Consider the following 21,065-nt stretch of genomic DNA (forward strand, 5'->3'; position numbering starts at 1 on the left):
GATCCGAAGTCTGCTCCAAGGGTCTTTAAAGGTCTTTGAGGTCGCTGAAGGCTGACTCGGGCTGAACAGAGAGACATCTGTCCAGGCCTGGAAGGATTTCACGCTTCTGGCCGTCCAGATGATTTAGGCCCTCCAGGACTACCTGCTGGGAGAGGCTCTCAGCGGGTTAACCTGACACAGATGGATCCCCACGCCAATGCTGAACACACACACGGAGAAGGACGTGCACACATATGCACGCACATGTGTGGGGGTAAAGACAGATGCAAGTGTGGACATATAGGAGCAAACACACACGCACACACACTGTACAGGGACAACACAGATCTACACAGGCAGGCAGACTGACTTGTGTTATACCACACAGGCATTACTGAGCTATTGCAAGCAGATAAGGATAAGATTAAAACTTTTTAATGATCTAATCTGGACCAGTCGAACATGGATACAGTCTTCTAACTCGTTTTGAGCGCAATTAAAATTCCTAATTGGCTTTATTTGTCAGATCGTCAATTTCACTTAAAGCATCGACTCATTATATGTGAGTAAACGGTGGCTGATTACATTCAATCAGCGTTTCAATCATCATGTTCGGTTTCAATACAGTTTCAATCAGATTCAATTCTGACAACGTTTTCTTTTAATTTTTCCTCTTGGGAATGGCAAACAGCGTAGTGAAAGCGATGCTATTGCACCGGCTAGCTGGAGCCAACAGCAAGAGTTTGATTTTCGTTTTGGTAAGTCGCACTTTAGCTGTTAGCTTTTTTGTGATGTTTTAAGATGATAATATATCCAACGTAACTGTGAGAACACAAGTTTCATTATGTTTGGTCAAATTGAATAGCGGAAAAGAAGACCCAAAAAACAATTAAACCTCTCGTCCCAGGCCTCTCTGTTAATTCTGTAAAGCTGGGTATAAACTTTCCTCTGTTGAGTGGCAGGGATCAGCAACATCTGGCCAGGACATCAGGAAACGCCTCTCTGTCTCTTTAACACACACACACACACACATTTAGGCACACTGGTACTCAACTCCAGTGAGTATGAGGCTCACGAACATCTGGCTTCCCAGACTTCCCAGAAGGGAATGGACTTTTTGTTGTTTTTAACCAACTGCCTCTCATTTCATTTCTTCTCCACTTAGAGTCCAAATAAATTATGGACAAACTTAGTGTTGTCTCATTCCGCCTCCCTTCTTCTACAATGCAACTAACATTTTATGTCATCAAAGGTTGGTTTGCAAATGCACAGCAGTTCATTGGTGGATGCATTAATTTATCTTCTTCTTTTCCCTTACGTGTTGTAGATTGTGGCCTGTACACCATCATCGGTTAGTTATTACGCATTACTCTTTGAAAATGTAATTATATGACTTAGTACTCAACAGCAGAAGTAATATATTGCCTTACTTTCTTCACTCAGTCGGCCTCCATCACAGATGCCTTTAAACAACTCGAAAGCCTCCGCACCCCCGCGTCACAGCTTTTGTATAGTGTCGAAACAGAAAACAACAAATTGTGTTTTAGCAAGCTTGGTTCACTTCTTAATGCAGAAAAAAATATTGTAAATTCACACTTTTTCACATTAATTAACCAGCTGTTTATTAGCATTTGAGTGTATACAAGGTGGATCTCAGAGCACCACAAACGCACTCACCTGCAACTCCTCTGCTGCTGAACTCATCTGCTTAATCCCTTTTGGAGTCTGTGGGGCCTGTTTTGGTTTCTTTGTGAAGCTAGTGAGCCAAATAAGCAGTCGGTTCGAGCTGCTGTGTTGGGTTCCTGAGGGAGCGTCGGGCTTTAGCATCAGCCCATCAGGGGCCTGTTTCCACACACATTAGCAGTTAATTATTATCAGCCCGCGGCCATAATGAGCGCCGCATCGACCTGTGGCTGTATGTGTAGCAGTAATATTATTTAATGGAAAAACAATCAGCCAGCTTTCCCCATTGAGCACTTAAAGTAGTTTGCCTGGATAAGTCGATTGATTAGGGAAAAGACGAATGAAATTTTTTTTGTGTGTTTGTTTGGGTGTGCGTGTATGTAAAAGAACACCAATGAGTATTTGTTCAGTGCATCTTAAAGTGAATAAACTACAGGTATTCTCGATTATTTTCATTGGTTTTTTAAAATAACAATCAACATACATATGTACAGTATGCATATTTATACAGTGTATGTTGCTTTGTGGGAATACTTAAGGCTGTCAGCTCAAGTTTAACTAAGTTTATCAAGTTTCACCTGCTCACCCGTGTATTATATGTCAAAATGTGAGGAATAAAATTAAAAGTTAATTAAAAAGTAAAAGTTAATATTAAATTAACATTAAACTTCATCTAAGCCACGTTCATCCTCTCTGATGTTATTGATTGGAAATACAGTGAGTTAATTTGCTGCTTGCTTGCTGCCCATTTATGTAACTGAACTGAATGTAGTACTTTTTTGATTCAAGGAACAAGAAGTCCGCCTCTCTCCATGGAGACTCAGTGAAACTCCCAAGAAGACAAAATGTGGCCTGACTTAACACTATAATGAAAAACTGTGGCTTTTCACATCTGTCTTCAAATACAGCTCTAACCAAGAAAAGATCTTCACAGGAAAAGAAAACAAATGCGAAATGTGGCTTCAAATGTAGCCTTGCATGCTATTTTTTTTTTCTGTCATTTGTGATATGAGGACAAAGTTTCCACGATTTCTGTGAAGACATTTGGCCGAGCTGACTGTGAACGTGACTGGGCTGCTCCTCACATGTCATTGATCCGTTACAGCTCATCCACCCATCAACGGCCACTGAAAACAAATGCTGTTCAGTATTGTGGCTAATATCACCCTGTACCTTCTTGTTTTCAGGTTACCCTTTTATGAGCTTATTTTGATCTCCTAAATTTACATTCAATTACAGGCACCTTTCAGATAAAAGCCCAACATTTAATATTGATAAAATTTGTCTTTTGTTTTTCTAGTCACTGTGCTGCTGGTCTTCAGTACACCTGGCTAAAGATGCAATGAGCAGTAATCCACCTGGACTGAACACCGAACCAAACACCTGCCACAGTAAGAGGAGGTAAGTCTGGGAGGGATGACGAGCTTGCAGGCTCGACTAGTAGTGAGGAGTACTGCACATGGGTACATTGAGGCACTTGTATTACGTTGAATATATCCTTTCAGTGCTACTTTGCACTGTAACTGCTGAATTTCAGAGCCAAATAATGACTTGTTACTCCACTACGTTTCTCTGACAACAAAATAATTACCTTTCAGAATAAAATATTACATAAAAAACCACTCATATGCTTATTTACAAAAAAATTGTTAAAGATTTAAACAGTAATTTTCTACTTATTGTGGCTTCATCCACATGTATATAAAAAGCAGAGTATTTGGGGCTAAAAAACAACCCTGGGGAAAATAGAATAAAATGGGTCCAAACAGCTCATCCATCACGCTGAAATCTTGACCGCTGATCTAAAAGCGTGTACAAGCTTGAGCCCTTTTTGGAACAGCTTAAGCTCTCTCTGTTGTGTGTGACGTAAGCTTTAGAGTAGCAGGTAAACACTTCAGAAGATGGTCTGGCGCAGGCTTTCCATCGGCGTGGTGGTGAATATACAGTGGCTGAAGTATTAATTTTGTGTGAACTGTTGCTTGGATCTGAGTGCTTCTTCTGCTATCTGGCTTGACTGAACTTGACTTAGCTCAATTGGAAATACAATCCGCTCGTACACATACAAACCCACACAGACATACTTACCGGTATCACATGTCCTACTTTGGCAGACTGTGTTCGCTTTTTTTTCCACACTCCTTTCTGAGTTAGACATGAAGAGTTTGACCAGAATGCTATTCTTACATACACATGCCTGAAAGAGCAGCGTCACATTGCTCTGAAGTCTGCATTTGTGAATTCCTGTGGAAACACGGGATAAATGCACACGCACACACAAACGCACACGTATACAACCTCCTGAATTCCCGTCCCCTGACCAAAAAAAGGGCTGGCATTTTTTTGAAACGCTGACATTTAAATTTCTCTTTGACGGTTTTTTACCACACACTTGTCATAACACTTGGGTAGTTCTTCTGCTGCCACTGCAGCCAGCTATTATAAAGTCTGTGAGTATTGTTGTCATTCCTCACTGAGCCCTCTGGCTAAGCTGCAGGCCAGCCTCACACTTAGTGGGTGGCAATGATGAGCAGTTTAATAAGCAGTTCAATTAAGCATAAAATTTAATAACTTTTCTTGTGAATTTTGATGTGATTTTTACTTTGTGAAAAGCCCCAACGAAATTTTTTATCCATCACCTTGTTCTTTTTACTCTGTCCTTTCGAGTATTGCAGTAAGGGCACCTCAGCGAACGCTTTGGGTTCCGATTCGGGTTATTTTAAAATCGTACTTTTCTCCTCTTTTGAAGTGTAGTTTTTGAGCGTTGTAGGAGGTCACCCACGCACTGACACAAATCTGATCCCCGACCAGCTGTTAGACATGGCTGCTCTTCTGTCGACAAACATCTGCGGTTCATCTCCACAGTTTGACGGGAAATGCAGGACTTCAGCTCCCTCGTGCTCCTCTCTTTTCTCTCATTCCCGGCTTCTCTCTGATGTTTGTTTTTTTTTTGTTTTTTTTTTGGCTTTTCAACCATCTGCTCCCGATGATTTCTGGAATACTGAGTTCAGCACACAGAAGCAAGGCGGAGGCGAAAAAAGAAAACAAATTTAATCGATGTTCGTTTTCATTTTCCGCTTTGTGTTTGGTGAAGGACAGTGAGCAGAGCAGTAGAACTTCTCGGACACGATGTCCACAGGGACGGATTTCACACAAACGCGTCTTCCACGTCGCATGTCTGAACTTTCACCCCTGTGATTTGTCACAGCCAACATGCAGGTGTTCCACCTCACACCTGTTAGTGGAAACACAAATACATCCTTGGACTCCTTCACACTGTCTGTCGCATCATTTCATCTGGTTTAAAGTAGCACAGATGCTGTATCATTTGGAGTATTTTAAGCAGCATTTTGCCATTGCATAAAAATGACAAGTCATTGTGTTTGTTATGACAACAAATGTTGGGGTTTTTGTGTGTCGTTTGTGTGGAGATGAACACCATGCATATGGAGGAGGCTGGGAGGGTGGATGGATGTGTCAGACAAACACTGCACTTCTGGTGTCTGGTGTTTGCATCCCACATGAAACCAACAGTAAACGCTGACTTATTTTAACTTAAGTTAACTTTTTTAACCTACCTGACTATGACATGAATGACTCTCACCTGACTTTGTCCTTTCCTGCGTGTCCAAAAATTCATGAAATGCGGACAGACTTAAAGGACATTTGAGATGAGCTCGAGCTGTATGAAAACATTAGCCAGTGTCTTTTTGTCTCTACTGCAGAGCTTAGCTTTTCAGATGTTTCAAGCCTGACCAATGTTTGATTTTTTATCAGAATCTTAGAATAAATCTGAGAATGTAATGTGTCCAGCTGTAGCAAGCTTCTTCTGCCCAATAACATCTGCCATGCCTGACATAATTAAAGTCTAGCTCTTTTAAGTAATATTCACAAATTCTGTGAAGCTGATCCTCGATATCAGCAGCCTCAGTGAGCTCTTGGCACTTGTGTTTTCCCTCTGTTAAAATCTTCCCTTCTAATGATTTAATGAAAATAATCTAAAAGAAATAATATATGATATAAAAAATGTGTTTTGTAATTTATGTGAGCAGTTAAAATTGTAAACTGACAGAAAATGAACGATAGCTAATCAGATACAGATAGCAGCACTGCATTACACCAACTGATAAGCATGTTTAAGAATACTGTATAACACACAAATGCCAGGTCGCATTGGAAAAACAGAGATAAAAGTAACTTGATAACTCAAACCCCAATATACGTGATGTGTGTGTGTTGTCCCCATAAACAAACACTACTACAAAAATAACATCAACCATGCGTGAAATCATAACTGCAAAGCTGCTTCATTGCAGAGATAATGAACACACACACATGTACATGACAGCAAAACAGAAAGATGGAGATGAACCACATGGGAGCTGAGAGACTGACATCAAACACACACACACACACACACACACACATCCAGACAGACAGATAGATAGACATTCAGACAAAGAGTTATGCTTTAGATGGTATGTCACAGACCACACATTGTGCCGGCTGTGTGTTAAAACAGTTATTCACGGTCTCGCATTCTGCTGGCCAGATCCAGAGATGAGTTGCTCCTTGTGTGTGTGTGTGTGTGTGTGTGTGTGTGCGCGTGTGTGTGTGTGTACATACTGGAAAAATTGGAAGAAGCACGGTCATAGCTGTTTGTTTTAAACCTGTATTGAAAGTGTGGTCAGGTGGTCACTTAAAATCACATCATGTCCATAAACTTAATTGCTCTTGACTGCAGCAAATTGGATTCACTGTCGTAGGTGGAGCAGCCAGACTCTCTGAATATGGGAAGCTTCACTGTCTTTTGTCAAGCGAGGCTTCATAAATAACTTAGACTTCCTCCTCTGGATGCCTGCCAGTGGCTCTTCTCTATAAACCACACAAGCTCCATGGCTGAGCTTCCTCTGAGCAGCAGACTGCAAAATGGACTGCCGGCTCTTGACCCCCTTGAGGAGTTCAGAGCCATATTTGAGCTAATATTTCTATAAGGAAGAGCTAACGTGATGCCCCACCCTCTCTCCCACTGCCCTGTGTGGAAGTTCTTCAATAGGATAATTGGCTTCCAACTTTCTGCTGTATGGACACATAGATGCAATGCAGTGTAAGCACAGCTTTTGCAGCTTGTACAAACACACTGATGCACACATCAAAGTGCATGAGCGGTGATAGTGCTCCCATCAGGGGGAAGGTTTTCTCCCCTCTGACAGCGAGAAGTCTTCCCATACGCCGGGTGGCTGCAGTGGGCCCCATGCACGGATGACATCAGCGCCCGGCCTGGAGGAGCCCGTGACAGCCATATGTAAATTGAATATGACTAATCGCTTCCCCGCATCACCTCCGGGCCACTGCGATGAAAGACGGAGGAGACGGAGATCTCCACAAGCGCGCCTCTTTTTGAAGTGTGGGAAGAGGGTGAGAGGGCAGCCAACCAGACAGACAACACGTAGGTCAGTCGTCGTTTCATTTTTTTAAAAAACAGTCTTGTACAGAAAGAAGCCAGAAATACTAAAAAACAGCCCCCCACCACCTGCACACACACACACACACACACTACAACAGCAAACACTCAAGTCACTCAACACAGTGCTCCATGTTTAAGTGTTAGTAATAACCTACTGGGGACACATGAATGGTTGCGGTGTCTGTGTTCTCATCACTTAACGGCTGAGTTGACCAACATGACAATCTCCCCAGAAAATGTGGCGCATGGCTTGAGCAGAAAATCTTTGGGTTTTTGAAGTGTAATACCTCTCAAGGGGACAGCGGAGGGGAGTTTAGTTGAATCGCTCTTCACAGCAAGGACCATCATCTTCTCACAGCTTTGGTTTCCTCAAGTGGAGTGAAGCACACACACACACACACACACACACACACACAGCAGAAGAGAGTCAGAGTGAGGGATGCAGTGGGAAGATAAAGTGCTTCCACATGTGGAAGGCATGACGAGAGGCCGAGGTGCATGTGGCCACCCATGCAACAGGGGAATCCCAGGTGTCCTTGCCTTTGTTCTCACTGTATTTATGTGTTTGTGTGTGTGTATGCCTCTATGAGAAACTCACCGCGAGAATTAGTGTGAGATGTACATCACACACATCACTATGTGGTGTTTTTTTCATGTATCTGCCGTCCACAGCTCAGTTTCATACTGAAGAATCATCACTTAGTCAGCAGAAGATTCAAAATATTCTGTTTTTGTTTCTGTCCATACATCAGTTTGGAATAACACATTTTAACTATCCTTAGTTTTTCTTACTTTTTATGAAAAATGGGCGCTTCTCATAAAAAGTCATTTCTGCGCCTCCGTGTTGTTTTGCAGTCTTCTCACTCTGATTAATGCGCTACGTGTGATGACATCTTTTTGACACAGATGAAAAAAAAAAAAAACGCTCGCCAGCGGCCTGAGCTGAAGTGTTGTCTGCCACATAGCTGTGGCTGGAGATGCACTGTCATTTCCTGACGCTTCCTTTTTAATTAGAGCGGAATAACTGTCCTTAACTGTGCCGCTTTCTCAGTAGCATGCTATATATTGGAAAATTACATCCTTACATTTTGGATCATCTTTAAAAAAAATACAGAGTTCACAGGAACCAAAAAAAATCTTGTTTTCATCCTCATATGACACAGAACTGAACATTTGATTTATGTAACTCCAGACCTATTTTATTCCTAAAACACAGACTGACTTCATACAAGACTCCTTTGCATTTTTTTTTTTTTTTAAAGAGAAAGCAACCAGCCTTTGAATGGACATTGGATCCTTGGAAAAAAGCTTGACTTCGTATTCATAGATTTGTGTTTTGTTTTTTACATAAAATGACTTCTTAACACAAATTCAGTGTTACAAATAATAAAAAATATAGAAAGTTGAGAGTGAAAGCTCCCCCTCAGAGTCATTTTGCACTACATGCAGTGTGTTAGTGATGTCCCCGTCCACCCCACTCAGCTCACCCCCTGACGGGCAGAGTAAACAAGTGACGCTGTGTATATCCTCCATGTAATCTGGATTTAGCTCGGTGAGACCACGGCTGTTGGAGCAGAGAGCCCCCGTGCGCTCAACTGCATTGTGGGAGGTTCCCTCTCAATGCCACCTTTGTCTGTTTGTGTCCATGTACATGTGTGTGTGTGTGTGTGCGTGTGCGTGTGTGTGTTTGAGACGGTCCAGTTGACAACTCCCTGTAAATCATGAGTAAACTTCCCCACGATGAGAACCGATCTCGGTATGCTCCAAAACAAAAACACTCAGCTTGTTGTAAAGCTGATTGGTCTGATGTGTTTGCTGTCCTCACACACACACACACACACACACACGCACTCTGCGTGTGTGTGAGGACTTGACCCCTCATTGGTTCAAAGACAAACCAATAATATTTGAACAGATGAAAGCACTTCCTCTTCATTCACAGAGTTAGAGATGTCATGCATACTGTGTCTTGACTCTGGAAAAAACTCAGCTCAGTTAAACTCAGTTCAGTTCTGCTCCACACTGTTTGATCCAAATTGAGTTCTGACTTAAATTTGACCTTTTGCTGTGTGCTTTAAACTACCATATAAGAAATTATGATGCTGTAGAAACATATATGTCGTATTAAGAAGGAAAAAAACAGCTTTTAAATCTGGAAACCACCGTCACTGCGCTATTTGTCACATAGAAACGACCAACTGCACAGTTAAAGCTGGAAAGCTGTCACACTGAACTAGCTGGGAAAAAAGGAAAAAAATATTAAATGAATAAATGTAATGTAATGTCATCAATTATGTAAATTAAAAAAAATCATTGTGTTATATCCATTTTTTTTTTCATTTTACTTCCTAAGTGCAGTTCACAGGAAGTTTTATTTCATCATGTCACTTTCATGACAATGCTGTCGTCAGCCAATCACGTGCCTCCTGCCTCGTAGCAAGCAATAATAAGCAGCAATAATTATTCATTAATATTGAGCACTCTGGGACTCCATGTTAGCCACAGCTAGCTGTAGCTGAAGCTAAAATTTACACTTAAGTTCAAATGTACAAAGAAAACAAAAAGAACACACCTGGTTTGTATAAAGGACATTTTATCCTACAATTTATCTGAAGGTTATCCCAAGGCACATTGAATTATCTACATTTGTATTTATGATGTAAATTCAAATGAAGCTTTTCTTTTTTGATAAAATAATTATTAGGCAGTTAGGCATGAATTAAAGACAGTATAACATTTCTATCTTGTATCTTGTTTATTTGCTGCGTTATTATTTCTAGTAGATAATTTTGTTTTTTTCCCAGTGAGTAAAAATGTGCAGCTTTTACTTTTCTTGTGCTGAAATTTAAACCGTGAGACCCAGCAGATCTAATCTGTAACATCACTTCCTCTGGACACCCTGTGTTTCTGCGTGTCTTTCTGGTGTACAGTCAGACATAATAGAAATTTAAAAAAAAGTTGAAATTGCATGGTTGTTTACAGGCTGCCAAAGGCGTCTCCTTACTGACACGCTTGATTAAAACACATGTTTAATGAAACAAACGAATACTGTGTTGCATCATACTGCTGGCTGAGCTGCATAATGTCACTCAAATAATTTTCTCGATGTTAGTCAGGAGGAAAAGAAATATGAATAGCTAATCTTCATGCGGCGTGCTCACTTCGTGCACAGTGTGGCAAATTGTGCAATTTTGTATGCAGTTTAAATCCAACGGGCAATCTGATGTGGGACCAGCTGGGCGTCTACAGTAATTTAGGAAAGAAGCTGAGGAAGAAGAAAAGATATGAAGGATTCTCTCTTTGTCCTCCTACCCTCCTCTCTCTCTTCCTCCTCCCATTGAGGATGCAGCAGCTGGGGAGGAATTACTCTAAACTTCTCTACTTAGCACCAGCATCGTCACAGCGCAGTGATCTAAGAAGCTCTTTTAAATGGGTCTGTGTGTAAGCCCAGGGCCTCCTTTCCTGCCTTTTTGCACATGCTTGTATGGCTCTGCATGAGTGCATTTCATTGTGTGTGTGTGTGTGTGTGTGGGTCCGTGTCTTTGGCTCTGTAGCTTTAATTGTTTATCCCCAAAAAGCTTTTCTGCTTGCATGTTGACATGTATTTTCCGGCATACAAAATAAACAACACTCTTAACACTTAATTTGCATGGCCTGGTGAGGTCACCCCCCTCCCTTAGTTTGAATGACAGGTGGTTAGCTTACATGTTTCTGCAGGAGGGGCCACATTGTGCTCCTGTATATCTTATATAATGTAATGTCTTTGGGGGGGCTTTGTGTGTGTGGGAGGTTTAGCTGCAAATAATCACCATGTTGGGCCTACTGATCTTTAACATCAATGTGCACAACAGAGAGGACTTAGCTGTGCTATAGATGCCTAAAAATAAATGGAAATATGATTATTAATGTAAATACTGAAGTATTGTAGGATTATCATTTACTTCTGACATGCGCGAGATCAACCAAGTCCAGATTTATTCAACCAAGAATGCAGGACTTTCACTGAGGTAATAAATGCCACCGAGTACAAGTGAAAGTCCTGCATTTGGAACGTCAGTCAAGTAAACGTACTGAATTGTTAAAGTGTTTCCTAACATGAGAAAATTAAATTATCAATTATCATACATGGTGTACTGTTGTTTTGTTTTTTGTTTTTATTTCTGGTGTCTTCACATATGAGAAGCAGTTTAATGTTGTGGCTGTCATTTAGTTTGATCCACTACAGTGCATCATATCTTATGAGATTTATTGGAGTGCTATGTGTGTGTGTGTGTGTGTGTGTGTGTGTGTGTGTGTGTTTGTGTGCATATGTGAAGAGACTTTTTGGTCTTGTTGCTGCATTTGGTGCCTCATGGATGTCACGTTCCTCATAATAAAAACTGTGGTTAATTTGGCCTGTGATGCAGGGATTATGCAGCAGTGCAAGTCTTTGCTGCAGCTTCTGGATGTTATATAACATTTTTCTTCTTAGATGCTGATAATACTTCATTTTGTGCGTGTGTGCTACCTGCTCAGAATCTAGCTCTCTCCCCTTTAAACGGTGGAGATTTCCAGTGTGTATTCTCCTTTTATTGCTTTCATTTGCATATAAATTAAATCCATATTGTGCCTGCGAGGCAGACTATGCTAACTATGCAAACGATCCGCGGCTTTTCTTTGTTTTACAGATAAACCCTTGGCTTCCTAAATGACAAGGTGGGAGGGGGAAGAGAGAAATCCTCTCGCAGTTTCATAATTGTATGAATTTTAAATACATTGTCACAGGATCCTCTTCCGCATTCGCAGCAGGGGATGAAACTATCATTATAATATTAGAGCTGTAGGGTTAGCTGACCGTGAAGAGCCGAGGCAGCCGCTTCACCTCTGTTCACACATGCAGCCCAGATGGCAAAGAGACTGGATTTAGAAACACATTAGTTGTGTGTATGTGTGTGTGTGTTTTCTAAACATAATGACAACCTCTTTTTTAATTCCTGAAAACAAGAAAGTGCATTACTGTGAAATAGCAGATGACTTTTTTTTGTGGAGAATTAAAATGTTGCTCACCTATACCATCAGCAAACAGACACATTTGGCCCACAGAGACCCGTCTGATAATGTTGCGATCGCATTAGATTTAGTGTCAAACTGGAATCGTGTCCTATTAATATTCATCCCTAAATTTTAAGCGAACAGTGGCATCAAATTAATCCTAATATTCTCATGGACCCCCAGGAACCTCCCTTCAAGGACCACTGGAGGTTTCAGCTGCTGCAGGGGAGGCCTGGCAGCCTTTAGAAGACAGTTTAGCCGCACCAAAGCTGAGCTCTGCTTCTGTCTGCAATCCAGAATGTTAAATTGGGACTTCATACACGAGGTATGAGCTATTTTTTATGATAATTGGTGATTTAGGCCTTGTTTCTTAACGGTGCATTATTTTGCGCTCACAGTATTTTCTGCACACATACTCTGAAGTGCACGCATCTTCATAAATAGGCTGAGTAAATAAATAAGGTCCAATTTTTAAAGATGAAATGTTGGTGGAGAATGAAACCTGCCTGCCTGTAACAACAGCGAGTCCCTGCTCGTCACTATTGAAATCAATTAATAACACGCTATGCTGTGCGCTTATTAAATCTCCGCTCTATAGGCAGAGCTCAACACAAACGCAGCAGCATTTGAAATAATTAAAAAGCCTGAAACGCGGAGGCCGTGAACTCATCTGCTGCAGACCTCTGCAGGCTTGTTAGCTCTTAATTAAATAATCTGATCCAAGATCAGTTGCATATAAGAGAACAGAAATAATGTACATCATGCTAGTCAGTGTTGTTGTTTGGTGCACAGTGGTGCATGTCAGCAGTTTGTTCACGTGATGCCAAAGCATTCAGTTTCTCATCAGATAAACAAGCACATCATGTTTTTTGAAATAAAGCAGATTACAGGCCTGTAGAGACTTTGGAACCAAATCTTTACCCCAAATGATGTTTAAGCCGAATTTTACACAAGTTGACTTGCTAGTTTTGCAAAGCGAGGTTGAGTTGGGATTTCAGATTCTTTTAAAAATAGCAGCATCACACCCACTGAATACTGGTCAGAGTCGGTGCCAAATGCATTGAATAAACTGGATGATGTTACTACAACATGAGGGAAAATTAGAAATTATAAAGAGAAAAAAACAGAAGGGAAGGGAGGAAAATATACCAAACTGTCTAAGACATGGATCTTTGAGTTGTTTTTTATAGGCTCTAAACAAAGTGTTGATTATGTTTTCAAAAAAGCAAATAGAAGAGAAAATATATTTGAAATAGAATCAATCTAATTTCCATCGGTTTGACTTACAATATGTTCATATGTATCTCTTCTACCTTTTTGCTGGACATTATGGGGATTAAACGGGACAGTTTTTCACACTAGTAAAATTAAAACTGTGGAAGTGTTCACATCTGAATTTACTGTCTTCAAAAAAACAGCCGAAAAAGACAACAACTAAATTCAAATCACTTGTTGAAACAGTGAAATGATGCAAACAGCTCTCGCAAAATCCGACAAATTTATGCAGGGAACCTTAACTTTGTCTGCTCTCGCTGACCGTTGAGCACACACACACACACACACAGAGTTCACAGCCAGGCTCTATCAAACCTGAACCTGAGGTCACAAAGGGCCAAGCCAGAAGACTGAGGAGATGTTTTACACTGACAAATTTGGTCCAGAAGTGTTTTCATTTCATTGTGGTGCCTATAGGAAGCAGAGATGTTAAAGCCTAATAGGTGAAATGTTATGTATTAGAAAAAGCAGTGTCTGATTCTAGTGAAAGATGAACTGTGTGTGTGTTTGTGTGTGTGTTTCTGCTGTATTTTTATATTTTAGTCTCTGTTTCGTCACATCTCTCAAATATCAAAATAATAAAAATTGTCAGTAATCCATATGGGTTACAACCATATAGTCACAACCAAATAGAGAGAATTTAAAGGCCTGTTGTTAATTTGTAGTTTGCTCCTTTAAATTTGCTGCGTGAATTTAATGTCTCCACTTATTTTATGTTCCTGTGGGATTTTATCAGGAGGTTTGGAAATCAAATTAAAGCCATGCTCCCTGGCGTGGTTTATAATAATAATAATAATAATAATAATAATAATAATCTCCCTGTATATTTCAGCAATGATATTAAAAATCGGTTTGAACTGTTTGGGTTTTAATATTATTTTTGATCCCGCTCAACGCTTTTATGATATTAAATCTGTGAAAACGAATGAAAGAAAGAAAAAATTAGTCCGTCCTTCTACCGTTCTCTTTCTTTATTTCAGACTACATGTGAACATAGTAAAATCTTTGGCTTGTTTGAGTCTGCGGGCTGATGTGTTGAGGGGAAAATGTGGCGCATTTATGGGTGGGGGTGTGGGGCGGGAGGGGGGGGCTACCAAAAAAAAAAAACTATAGAGCCAATTCGACATCCTAAAAACAATGAGAACAGACTGAAAAGATCCGGATGGGAGATGAGCCTGAAGTATTAAATATACTGTATACAACATGATTAATGTGTGGCTATATAAACTTTAATAACGATCGTTCATTTATATAATTATGTCCATATACTGTCACCATAAACAGAAATCTGTGTTGTTAAATAGCGTTTGCCCCCACTTGCAGTTTATTTTTTCCTATTATCTCCAAAAGCCAAAAGAGTCAGGTAGCGGCCCTCGGCGGGGACACATCCGGGCCACTTATTCGCTCTCATCCTTTTCTTCCTGCACGGTGGTCGTTGAATGGTTGTACAGTCCCTGAGCCATGAGCTGCAGGGCCAGTGAGTTCTTGTAGCCGGTGGCCTTTTTAATCTTGGCCCTCTTATTCTGGAACCAGATTTTGATTTGGGACTCGTTCAGGTTCAGTTCCTGGGCCAGAGACTGTCTCCGCTGCTCCGTTATGTAGCGGTTGGCCTGGAACTCGTTTTTCAGTCTCTGCAGCTGCTCGGCCGTGAACGCTGTCCTCGGCCGCTTGTCCTCCTTGGTGTTCTTCTTCTTTTTCAGTTTCCGTGTCCTTGGGCCTGGCGTGGAAACAACAGTGGAAATAACATATTTATTTTACGGCATTACCACGGGCAGAGCGGTACAGGCGATGCGCGCATTGTTACCATCCTATCCGCTGATTATGTCGACCACGCGTCTCGCTGATGAGTGATGATTGCGCCTTAGTATCTGCTCAGTATGAAAAAATGTAGGTCACCAAACCGCCCTCATATTAATGACTTAAGTTCCAACATTTAACATGAAAAACTAAAGCTATCAATGTGATCTCCACAGCACAGCAAAAGATTAATAGCTGGACTTCTGCCTGGCTGCTGAGTGAACGCAGTGGCTTGGTGCGTAAAATGACAAGAACAGATCAACAGAAACATTGGAATTACAGTTAAATATATATATATTTCTATTCTTAATGAGTGACATTAAATGTACTGTGATAAACGCTGCTAAATTTTCCTCACTGGTGTTGTAACACCATATATTAGCGTGATTCTTAATTAAAATGAATGTTGACTCTGGCCTCTTCAGGTCACAAGAAGAAGAGTCACAAGCAGACAGAAACAAGGCCTCCATATCATACAGGCAGCAGCTCACTGCTGGTGCATTAATGTTCTGCAGCCCTTACACTTAAAATGAAGTGTTTAAAATGCAGTGGAGGGAAATGATCGAGACATAGCTAAGAAAACTGTGCAAACGTGTACATAGAGTTAGTCTGTCCCCAGAGTGGATATCAACACGTTTGGTTTCGGTGTGTGGATGCGGTAGAACAGATCCAGACTGGCCTTCGTGTAAAGTCTTAACACGTTGTCGTGACTTGTTATACCTTATCAAAGCAAACAGCAACCCGCCGCCACGGTTCGTGTGAAATCAGCTGCTTTTGACCAGAGTCCCACTCGCAGACTTCGCATTATCCAACATTTCTTTGCAAAAAAACTCCTTTGTTCAGTGGACGGAATGCACCCAGGCCCGTGAATACGTGATCATTTGAATATGGCTGCAGCTCTGTGTTGACGTGAGGGCACATCTGGCCGAGATGCACGCATCAAGTAAAGCTCAACTGGAAAAAAATGAAAAAAAAAATGGAGTGGCGGCGGCTTGGTCACACAGCTAAACGTGGGATATGCATGAGAGCGCACACTGTCATTACGCGCTGGAGTTAGGATAACCGACTGTGCTGTGGGGGGTTGGGGGGGGGGGGGGGTCTTAGGGCGCTGCAGTCAGTGCGCTGTGCAGGCAGACACGGCGTGCATAAGATGACTGTTTATTTTATACAGTAGCTACTACACGGTTAAAGGGAGGCTGCGGGGTTAACGTTCACATCCACGCGCCCTGATGGCGTGTGCGCAGAGAAAAGCAAAGACGCTGAATCCATTCAAATTAACGGGAGGCCCTTTGACCTTCATCACTTTAACACCATCATGACCGCCGAAAGTACAAACCCACTGAAAACATCCTCAGCGTCAGAAAAAGAAAAACAACGACGTGTGAAATCATACTGACGACACAGGCTCGAGTTCCGACTTCGCTTTGTCTTTTATTTCTAATTTTTAATTTTTCGTTTACTGTGAGGATTATCTTTGAGCACGTTATGTCCGGTTTCAGCTGTAAAGTACGAGCTTAGGCATCAGTTTGGGGCCCTTCGATGGTGTCACCAAACACTGAATGAATGGTGATCACAAAACCATTCAGACTGAAAGGCAGCGGGATAAAAATAATTAAATAAATAGAATAAATAAACAAAAAAATACTGTGGAGGTTTGAATGGATTTTGCCTCAATTTGGATAATTTTAGCAATATTAAGTTTGGTATGACGTGACTTTTTATTAAAATTTTAATTATTTTTTTTAATTAAGCACAACAGTGGATATTCTGACCCAGTTCATCACTTTAACTTATTATAGTTTTTAAACCTCTCTAAAGTCAAAACACTGCGGTAAGAAAACAAAGTAAATGCTGCACTTGAAAATCTCTAACATAATTTATTGGTCAAATAACGGAATAAATTTTGAAGAATATTTTCTTTATACATTTTTTTTTAATTCCTCTTATTTTGAAATGACAGAGGTATTGCTTTATGCTTTATGGGCGTGATGGTGTGACTCTGTTTAAAAGTCATATCAGCATAGTATTTGTGTAATCGAATTAATGTGTAATATTCCGTATACAAGGTAGATATTTTTACACTACCAGGGCTACTAAAATATTACAGCGGTGGCATATTTGAGCCATGTAATTCTTTACTTCATTCGTGCAAATCTTCTAATTTTGCAGCCTTCTACGAGTTAAGCTGTGATATTTTCCTAAATTATCACCTTACAGTATATTTTTGTGAACATGTGCTGTTTTTGCTGACCAAGAGAGGAAAGTATAAAAAAGTCTTATTGTTCTCACCCTACGAAAACAAACTAAATGTGCTCAACATGGAGGCTGAATGTTACCTTTATTAGAGAAAGCTTAATGTGGTCAAACTGGCCACCGAATTGCACTAAAAATCATGCCGGCTTTTGTCCAGGCCAAGAATAAAAGCCCCGGAACAAACATGAGACACAGTATGCGTTTTGCACCGTATGTGTAGTTTAGTTCAGTGACCTGAGGCTTTTCCTGCACATTCTGCCGTGTGTGGTCATTTTTATATTGGTAATTTACGTTTAATATTTTATTTCAACTCGGTTTTGATTGGCTGGTTTTAAAGCCGCAATACGAAACACTATAGGAAAAAATATATAAAATGAATATGCCAACCGTAAATTCCCTCACATAAAATTAACTTGGAGTTTGACTCAGATTTTTAGAGCCAGTATGATACTGTGGAGGAAGACAGACAAGTCAACCCAGCACTCGGATACCCCAGGCGGTATATTTCGGGGACTACTAGCGCCTTACCAGATGAGGGCCGGTCCGAGTACCGTGTACAGTACACCCAAGCGGGCCATAACAGCGGCTGGGTATCTTTCGTGATGGACGAAGATCCTCCATTGCTGCCACTCATAACCATAATTGACGAGGGGCTGTCTGCGTATCTGCCAGTCCCGTTGCTCGCCGGTTCGCCCTGTTTCGACGAGTTCTGCTTGGACGAGGGTGAGGAGGACGTGGACGACGAGGAGGAGGGCGACGACGAGGTGCTGTCGCTGCTGCAGTTGGAGTCCAGGCAGAGGCTGCCGGTGTGCGGCGGCCTCGCTCCCAGCGGGTTGACGTTTTCTCTGCCCGGCGTCTGGCTCCGGTCGCGGTAGCTCGGCTCCTTTCTGCAGCCGAAGTCCGGCCGGAGGATGTTGTCTATGAAAAAGTTCGTGGTTCTGTGGGCCTGCTGGGCGGCCTGGTGGGGTAAGATCATCGGAGGAGATGGGAGGTTCGGCGACAGGGACATGCTCTCCTCCTCGGTCGAGTCCCGGCCGCTGCTGGGCTCCTTCTGCTCTTCCATAGCTGGTGGCGGTGAGAAATCTCGGCCTCTCCACGCCAAACTCCACTTGTTGCTCGCTCTCCCGCCCCCTTCAGTATCCAATTTAGACGGACAGCATGTAAAAACGAATAAATACCTGTGTTAATTTTTAATATCACCTACAGCGGCGACATGTCGTCTCCTAGTAGCCTTCAGGAGACCTGGCATAGCGAACAGCTCCACGTTATAACCAGTGTCTCTGCCTCTCCACGGTGCAGCATAATATCTGTGTATTCGCTCTTCCTAAACTGTTCCTAAAACCGTTATCTCCCACCCGTGTGTTTTTTCTTTCCTCTTACACCCAGCCGGAAGCACGTGTGCGCGTGCACACACCGCAACGGACCAATCCGGCGCGGAGAACGTCCCTGTCACAATTGCAGACGTCCAATTAGGGCTCACGATGCGCTGCGATCGAGCGCGCGCACGCGTAGCCCGCGCGCAGTTCGATCGATTGTGTCGCGGCGCACGTGCGCACTCATGTACGCAGCAAAACAAAAACAACAGCGGGGTAAAGCAACCATTGTAAAATGTTACACGGAGAGCTTTTTTAAATTTACACTCCAATGCACGTTAACTAAAACTATTTCTTATTGACTTCTAAGTAGACACTCATTTAGGCCGTAAGAAAATCACAGGATTAAAATGAGAATTTTGATTTTAGTTTGAGGTAACTCGCCACCTCCAGGCACATTGCTGGGCAGATGTTTTACCTCACTAAATAACATAAAAATACCTTTCACGGACTTTTGACTTGTTTTCATTTTAAAGCCTCTGTATTTGACTGCTTTCACGGAGAGGACAATTAAATGCAAATGAGCATGTCTATGTGTAAAATTAAGGTCGCATGTGGATGAAACGTCGCTACTTTTAAGAAAGAACAGAAAACAGAATAGACTGTTACATATACACATCATATACACTTATAACCTATTAAAACATGTGAGGAATTCTTGAAGCTGAATGTGTCTAAAAGTCTAAAAGCCATTTCCATTGCGCTTTCTCCTCTCTTTGGCATTTCTTGTCTTTCTGCCTCTTTAAGCTCCTGTGTTAACGCATTGAGGCCATATTCATGATCCTAACATTGATATTTTGGACAACACAGATTTTGGCAACTGATTAAAACACTTTACATTAATATTGGTGTTTTTTTATATATATATATATTTTATAGAAGCACAATGAGTGTGTCCCCGTAGTGGTTTTGTAGAAATCTCCAGAATGAAAATAAAATTGCCATCATGCTCTAATTGGCGATTTGAAATACTAATATTAATAATCATAATAGCAACATCATGAAAAAAAAAGGGCGGACGTGTTGATGTTTAACACCGCAGCAGTGAAATCTTTATCCCGCAGGCCGGAGTAGGAAGCCATGGCTACTTAATTAAATTCCAATTAGGACAGTATCAATATGCTGTTTAGCCGCAGCGCCATTGTGGGTAAATGAGCACTCAGTCTGCTCTTATCTGGCGCCGCAAAGAGAGGCTCCTTGAGAGGAGCTGCAAAAGATAATTTATAGCTTTTAATTAGTCTTCATTCTGCCCGATCAGCCCGGTGTTCATCACGGGGAGAGGGCTGAATAAAACCCGAGTCAAAAGCGCTGTCACCGGTCCCTGGCAGGGCCCTTAATCAAAGTGAAGCAGGGGCCGCGCTACAAGCCTCGTAATTTCCAAGGTGCTGATAAAGCTTGTTGAATAATAGCGGGGGCCCTGAGAGACACCATTTACAGAAATGACTTTATTGACGGCTTAACGTTGGTAATTCATTTTACCTTTCATGTATTGGGTGCCGGATTTGTCGCCGTAATAGGATGATAAATGCACTGACGGATCGCAGCCCCGGTTTTATTGAGTAGCCTGTATGGGCTGCTGGAGGGGCTTCAGCGGCAGGTACACACACACACACACACACACTGTCTGAACTAAAGGCATGACTGTGTGTGTGTGTGTGCGCGCGCGCAGACTGCACCAGAGCTGCTGCTGCTGTACAGACATACAGAAAAAGAAAGTCATATCTCGAAGAGGTTCGCTTGATTGTTTCCTTCCTGTGTGGAGGACGAGATGAAACGCAGTCGACTTAGCCATACAAGCCAAATTAAAGGAAACTATCTTAACAAACAACTGCACTATATTCTGCGCTTGATTTATCACCTTTTTTCCATCTCAGAGTTCTTGCCTTCATTCTGGCGTGTTATCTGGCCGAGTATCCACTCCAAATTACAGGCCTGCACAAAGAATAGCCTTGCATGTATTTTACGTGCTCAAACCAAACAACACCCTTGTAACACAGCGCACATTGGGCTATATGCTACTAATTATCTTGAATTATTTCAGTTACCTCACTGTACTTTGTTTTCCACACATACATGCCAAAAGAGTGTTGGATTTCTATAAAGTTAGCGCGTCTGCATTTGCTTTGAAGTTACTGTTAATTCTGAAAGGCATCTGCTTTGATAGTAACTTTGTGGGAGTCAGTGCCAAGTTGAAAACGGCTCATTTGGTC

At 41.7% G+C, this 21,065-nt stretch overlaps 2 protein-coding genes across 7 annotated transcripts in view; one reads left to right on the top strand and one right to left on the bottom strand.

Moving 5' to 3' along the window:
• The window catches only part of LOC124055621 (metalloreductase STEAP3-like), a 122,409-nt gene that overhangs the window by 78,542 nt on the left and 22,802 nt on the right, over window positions 1-21,065 (top strand). For all 5 annotated transcript variants that reach the window (XR_006842741.1, XM_046382585.1, XM_046382583.1 and 2 more), the window contains exon 4: window positions 2,963-3,063. The gene's annotated coding sequence lies outside the window, so the exon portion shown is untranslated. The remainder of the gene's footprint in view (window positions 1-2,962; window positions 3,064-21,065) is intronic.
• Window positions 14,640-18,863, bottom strand: LOC124055624 (homeobox protein engrailed-1-B-like). Of its 2 annotated transcripts, none has more exons than XM_046382590.1 (2): window positions 18,011-18,863; window positions 14,640-15,149 (listed from the first exon to the last, which is right to left on the bottom strand). In XM_046382590.1, exons 1-2 carry the CDS (start codon window positions 18,543-18,545, stop codon window positions 14,830-14,832), a joined length of 855 nt encoding a protein of 284 aa, XP_046238546.1. In that variant the 5' UTR covers window positions 18,546-18,863; the 3' UTR covers window positions 14,640-14,829. The 2 variants fall into 2 exon arrangements, with proteins under 2 accessions (XP_046238546.1, XP_046238545.1); XM_046382589.1 differs by having other exon boundaries at window positions 14,640-15,161.

Source organism: Scatophagus argus, chromosome 24 (assembly GCF_020382885.2).
Source record: "Scatophagus argus isolate fScaArg1 chromosome 24, fScaArg1.pri, whole genome shotgun sequence".
NCBI classification, from domain to species: Eukaryota; Metazoa; Chordata; class Actinopteri; family Scatophagidae; genus Scatophagus; species Scatophagus argus.